The 6,834-nt window shown below is 45.9% G+C and overlaps 1 protein-coding gene across 1 annotated transcript; it reads right to left on the bottom strand.

Annotated features, from left to right (window-relative positions):
* Window positions 1-785: 785 nt before the first annotated feature.
* LOC120567716 (28S ribosomal protein S28, mitochondrial-like) lies at window positions 786-1,397 on the bottom strand. The gene is made up of 2 exons (XM_039814685.1): window positions 1,377-1,397; window positions 786-1,273 (listed from the first exon to the last, which is right to left on the bottom strand). The coding sequence occupies exons 1-2, from the start codon at window positions 1,395-1,397 to the stop codon at window positions 902-904; spliced, it is 393 nt and encodes a 130-aa protein (XP_039670619.1). The 3' UTR covers window positions 786-901.
* Between the last annotated feature and the right edge of the window lie 5,437 nt (window positions 1,398-6,834).

Below are 6,834 nucleotides of genomic sequence, written 5' to 3'. Positions count from 1 at the left end.
AAAATTGAATCTGAATAGTATAATTTGAAATTGAATTTATTCGTTTGTAACTGAAGTCCAATAAAATTTGATCTTCAGTGAAAATTCAACTCTATATATCCTCACATTCAGTTCTCACTATTCAGATTCAGATCAGCAAATTCAATTTCAAGTTACTGAGACAGACATCTGGGTACTTGGAGGATGAAGGAAGAGCAATCGAGCGCAGATCGATAGGTAAGAGTTCAGTGTCGCAGATACACAGGACTCCTCTTCGGCCAACACATACGTTTTGGAGCACAGCCTCGCCTTGACCCAGAGACTCATAGAGAATATAATCTACCTGTTCACAATGTTCAAAATGTAATGCCTGGTGTTAGTAGGCCTAGGTTTATTAGTCACATTCTTCCACTTAAGTAAACTTAAAATGAACTATCGCTCTATCGAGTTTATACAAGATGTTTCCACATTAAAACGCAAAATAGTGCATTATTATTTGAGTATTTTTAATCAACTCTAATATCTGATCGAGTGTCTCTTTCCTTAGAGCGTTTATATACATATTAAAGTTAGTTTTGTTTGTGATTTAAAAGTGTAGCTTTATCGTCATGTGCAGTAACAAACAAAACAAAGAGACTAATTCATGTGTTTATAAAAAGAATATTTATTATAATCAGTCCAAACAGAAACTTCACCCTTCTGAACTAAAAGGTTCTGCTTCAAAGTGAAGTTTAAACAGACTGAAATGTCCAGGCTCACTCCTCCACTATTCATTCATTTATTTCTGCATGTAGTTATTTATTTAACGAGACTTAAAATCATGTTTCGTCGTCCACAGTCCGAGTCCCGCCAGACTCCCTTTAGGAAACCTCTGATTTAAACTTCAGCAGGCTGTGACAGTCCGCTCCGCTGAGTCCTGGTTCTAGTTCTCCCGGGCTCTTCCTTTCTTAGCCTGTCCCAGCAGTATGGCCCGGGCCTCCAGCAGCGTGGTGTCGGTTTTGGCTTCCAGGAAGCGGGCAGTGAGCTCCAGATCCTGCAGCCGCAAACGGACTCTGCTGCCCGTTTCTTTTTCTTCTCCGTCCCGCCAGCAAACGCAGTGGAACTTCCAACCGAAATCTACATACAGGTCGTCCTGGACTACGTGGAAGATCCTGCCGATCACCACTCTGTCTTTGGCCGGTCCGATCTGGATCAGCGGGGACCGGCGCAGCAGCGAGACGAAGCGGTGTTCCTGCCCGGGGAAAGAGACGCTGTCGCCGGCCACGGAACTCTCCACCTCCCGCTGCCGCCGGAGCTCAGATTGCAGGTCCAAGGCGGCATATATATCATAAAACACATTCTCACCTGTGAACTGTTATCCCTTGCTGTTTGGTTTTTGTCATTTCTTTCGTTCCAACATCCACAAACAGTTCAGGCATCTTTAGTGCTAATCCTGCGCCACTGAACTCTACCTATCGATCTGCGCTCGATTGCTCTTCCTTCATCCTCCAAGTACCCGGATGTCTGTCTCAGTAACTTGAAATTGAATTTGCTGATCTGAATCTGAATAGTGAGAACTGAATGTGAGGATATATAGAGAGTTGAATTTTCACTGAAGATCAAATTTTATTGGACTTCAGTTACAAACGAATAAATTCAATTTCAAATTATACTTTTCAGATTCAATTTTTCAATGCAATGATTCAAATTAAACAATACAATTTCAAATTATGTGATTCAAATTCAGTTTTTCAATGCAATTATTCAAGTTTAGCAATTCAAATTCAAATATAAATGATTCAAATTCAATTTCTGGTGGCACATATTTCAGCCCATAAGAAATAAGCAGAGAAATCAGGCCAATTACAGAAGCTGGTCAGTCTGACATCATATTGCCTGAGCTCATTACTATTCAGTTGGGCTGGGCAAAGGATTCTGACAGCCAGGCTCTCATTGGCTAGCTGTTAGCCAATCATATTCAAACAACTTGGCTTGTTGAATATTAATGAGAACTGGCAGAAATCGAGCTGAGTCTTCTTGTAGGCTTTCTATACCACGCTAGAATGGCTTGAAACAAGGTAACCAAGGCATTTTTTCCACAAAGACATCACCACAAAGTAATGAACTACGTGTGGCAGGGCACCTTTAAGATATGAGGACAGAAAACGCTCCCGTGGGTTGTATTTCCTGCCACCGAGGGGCGCTAATTGATGAAACATTCCGATTACAGGGTAGGAATAATAATCTATGTACTCGTATGGTTTGGAGAATTTGTTGGTTTGTTTGGTTGCTTGTTCAGCAAGCCAAGGTGCAACACAATGTGTCCATGTTAGCAGATGAACAAGCTAGAAAGCTCATGTGAGTTGCAGTTCAGGGATTGTGGTTCTTATTAGTGTTATGTACCAGACTTATGTGTAGCTGTTAGCTACATTTGTGGCTATTTGATTCTGTCATATAGCATTCCCTATGTACACCTTTAGAGGGAAAATGCTAATGTTGATTTCAAGTTACCCAGCAGTGGGTTGACCGACTTTTACTCTCTGCCTGGAATAATAATACTGTATATTTGAGGAGCGGACTACAGTCTGTGGAAATAGTGAATTTAAATGTTTTTTTGCCATGGCCAAACATTTGGGGCAGATGGTAGACATCAGTCATATCATGAAACGCCTCCCATTTTGACTTTTTCCTAAGGTTTGCATTAGGAACACTTAAGTGATGCAAGGTCAGAGATCGATCTACTGTCATGTTACTGCTTTAGCTTTATGCAAATGTGTTTGAAATTAAATGGTTGGCATGTACATGTATATGTATGTGGGGGAAGGAGCCGGAACTGGTGCGGGAGGTGGAGCACTACCGGTTAGATCTGGTGGGGCTTACCTCTACGGTTCTGGAACCATACTCCTGGATAGGGGTTGGACTCTTTTCTTCTCTGGAGTTGCCCAGGGTGTGAGGCGCCGGGCGGGTGTGGGGATACTCACAAGCCCCCGGCTGAGCGCCGCTACGTTGGAGTTTACCCCAGTGGATGAGAGGGTCGCCTCCCTACGCCTGCGGGTTGTGGGGGTTGAAAACTGACTGTTGTTTGTGCATATGCACCAAACAAGAGTTCGGAGTATTCTGCCTACTTGGAGACCTTGAGTGGAGTCCTGCATGGGGCTCCAGTGGGGGACTTCATAGTTCTGCTGGGGGACTTCAACGCACACGTGGGCAATGAGAGAGGCGTGATTGGGAGGAATGGCCTCCCTGATCTAAACCAAAGTGGTTGTTTGTTGTTGGACTTCTGTGCTAGTCATGGATTGTCTATAACAAACACCATGTTCGAACATAGGGATGCTCATAAGTGTACTTGGTACCAGAGCACCCTAGGCCAAAGGTCAATGATCGATTTTACAATCATTTCATCTGATCTGAGGCCGTATGTTTTGGACACTCGGGTGAAGAGAGGGGCGGAGCTGTCAACCGATCACCATCTGGTGGTGAGTTGGGTCAGGAGGTGGGGGAAGACTCTGGCCAGAACTGGTAAGCCCAAACGGGTAGTGTGGGTAAATTGGGAACGTCTGGAGGAGGCCCCTGTCCGACAGAATTTCAACTAACACCTCTGGCGGAGCTTTTCGTGCATCCCTGTGGAGGCTGGGGGCATTGAACCTGAGTGGACAATGTTCAAAGTTTCCATTGCTGAAGCTGCGGCGAGGAGCTGTGGTTTTAGGGTCTTAGGTGCCTCAAGGGGCGGTAACCCACGAACACCGTGGTGGACACCGGTAGTCAGGGGAGCCGTCCGACTGAAGGAGTCTCCGGAGGCAGTTGCAGGGTACCGAAGGGCCCGAAGGGCTGCAGCCTCTGCCGTGAAAGAAGCAAAGCAGTGGGTGTGGGAGAAGTTTGGAGAAGAAATAGAGAAGGACTTTCGGTCGGCACCAAGGTGCTTCTGGAAAACCGTTCACCACCTCAGGAGGGGGAAGCGGGGAACCATCCAAGCTGTGTACAGTAAGGATGGAACACTGTTGACCTCAACTGAGGAGGTAATAGGGTGGTGGAAGGAGCACTTTGAGGAACTCCTGAATCCGACTAATACGCCCTCTATGTTAGAGGCAGAGCTGGAGGATGATAGGGGATTGTTGTCAATTTCCCAGGCAGAAGTCACTGATGTAGTCAAACAACTCCACAGTGGCAAAGCCCCGGGGATTGATGAGATCCGTCCAGAAATGCTCAAGGCTCTGGGTGTGGAGGGGCTGTCTTGGTTGACACGCTTCTTCAACATTGCGTGGAAGTCTGGGACAGTGCCAAAGGAGTGGCAGAACGTGGTGGTGGTTCCCCTTTTCAAAAAGGGGGGACCAGAGGGTGTGTGCCAATTACAGGGGCATCACACTTCTCAGCCTCCCTGGTAAAGTCTACTCCAAGGTGCTGGAAAGGAGGGTTCGGCTGATAGTCGAACCTCAGATTGAAGAGGAACAATGTGTATTCCGTCCTGGTCGTGGAACAATGGACCAAATCTTCACTCTCGCAAGGAGCCTGAAGGTAGCCTGGGAGTATGCCCATCCGGTGTGTTTCGTGGATTTGGAGAAGGCATATGACTGGGTCCCCCGGAAGATACTGTGGGAGTATGGGGTGAGGGGGTCTCTTCTCAGGGCCATCCAATCTCTGTACGACCAAAGCGAGAGCTGTGTCCGGGTTCTCGGCAGTAAGTCGGACTCGTTTCAGGTGAGCGTTGGCCTCCGCCAGGGCTGCGCTTTGTCACCAATCCTGTTTGTAATATTTATGGACAGGATATCAAGGCGTAGTCAGGGTGGGGAGGGGTTGCAGTTCAGTGGGCTGGGGATCTCATCGCTGCTCTTTGCAGATGATGTGGTCCTGATGGCATCATCGGCCTGTGACCTTCAGCACTCACTGGATCGGTTGGCCGCTGAGTGTGAAGCAGCTGGGATGAGGATCAGCACCTCTAAATCTGAGGCCATGGTTCTCAGCAGGAAACCGATGGAGTGCCTACTCCAGGTAGGGAATGAGTCCTTACCCCAAGTGAAGGAGTTCAAATACCTTCGGGTCTTGTTCGCGAGTGAGGGGACAATGGAGCGGGAGATTGGTCGGAGAATCAGCGCAGCAGGTGCGGTATTACATTCAATTTATTGCACCGTTGTGACGAAAAGAGAGCTGAGCCAGAAGGCAAAGCTCTCGATCTACTGGTCAGTTTTCGTTCCCAAAGAACGAGATCCAGGGTACAAGCGGCCGAAATGGGTTTCCTCAGGAGATCTACTCGGAGTAGAGCCGCTGCTCCTTTGCGTTGAAAGGAGCCAGTTGAGGTGGTTCGGGCATCTGGTAAGGATGCCCCCTGGGCACCTCCCTAGGGAGGTGTTCCAGGCACGTCCAGCTGGGAGGAGGCCTCGGGGAAGACCCAGGACTAGGTGGAGGGATTGTATCTCCAACCTGGCCTGGGAATGCCTCGGGATCCCCCAGTCAGAGCTGGTTAATGTGGCTCGGGAAAGGGAAGTTTGGGGTCCCCTGCTGGAGCTGCTCCCCCCGCGACCCGACACCGGATAAGCGGACGAAGATGGATGGATGGATGGATGTACATGTATAGAGAGAATCAACATCATTGATTTTTGAGGCACCTTAAGATCTCGTGTGAAACAGTTTGAGCACTTAATTTCTTTGGAGCAATGATGTTGGTGATGACGCATTTCTATAAATGTATAGCCTGAAGAACCTGGATGAACTCAAATGAATGAAATGTGCATTTTTGTTTGCAGAAGTGTTGTCTTTAAAGTACTATCTCAGGTCTTCTGTAGAAAGTCATGTTCACTTCTGCTCACATCCTTATATTCCACTTTTGTTATCACTTTATAAAGCAAGGCTATTTGACATGCATTAGATGGTTCTGTCCATTTACACATGTATCAAAATAAAGGCTTGGGCCCATCTATCCACGAGTGCTGCTGTTATGGATATAATATACATTATAGATAGATCTGTCTGCCTCAGTTCCTATGAATTGAAGCAATTTTCTGATCCGGTCGTGCCAAAAGCTTGCAGCATACAAAAGTGTTTTTTTTTCTTTTTGGTAGAAGTATACTACAATTTCTTGCCACAAAGTTTCAATTCATATATACTGGTATAAGATGAGGAAAAAAATGCACAAGGAGTGTATGCTTGTTTCCGGCATACCGATTTGTGCTAAATCTATATGTATTTATCATGCACTGTTACAACGCAGAACTCGAGGAGAAAGGTTTACAACATAACGCAAATGTACTGTAATGGATAAATTAGTTAAGTTAGTTAAACGTAAATAAACCTCATGCAGAGAAAACTTGAGCATAGCAGAGAACAATAAAGGGAAAATGATTTTTGGCAGTTATTACTCGCCAAAGTATTTGCTGAAACCTGAATGTGATCACTCCAGACGTCCAAGGGTAACGTCCGTGCAAGAACCAGGAGAAGTCACACATTTAGACGGGTTGCAAACAAACTAGGCCTGTCAAAGTGAACCCGATCATAAAGAGTTAACACAAATTCCTTTTTAACGCCACTCATTTTTTTAAATGCCCGATTAACGAACAAGTTGTAATAATAGTCTAGCTAGATAAGTGGTCACCTAGCTTATTCACGATTTAATCATTCTTTTGGGTCTCTACATTGTAGTTAAGAATTATTACAATTTTACAATCCGTATAAGGTCACAAGAGAGTTTTGTCCCATGGTCACAGCACTAGCCCCTTGAGATGACAGATGTCCCCCCGTGGTTCCATCACCTCAGTGTTCTTCGTCTTCCTGCCCCTGTGTCCAGCCGGCTCTTATTTCTATTAAATGCTTCGATGGGAGTTACAAGCCACTCAATTATTTCCTTCCTCTTTGATTGAAGCTGGTGGGGGGAAAAAAAGAGCCCTT

Source organism: Perca fluviatilis, chromosome 11, assembly GCF_010015445.1.
Source record: "Perca fluviatilis chromosome 11, GENO_Pfluv_1.0, whole genome shotgun sequence".
Lineage (NCBI taxonomy): Eukaryota > Metazoa > Chordata > Actinopteri > Perciformes > Percidae > Perca > Perca fluviatilis.
This window is presented reverse-complemented; position numbering and strand designations above follow the sequence as displayed.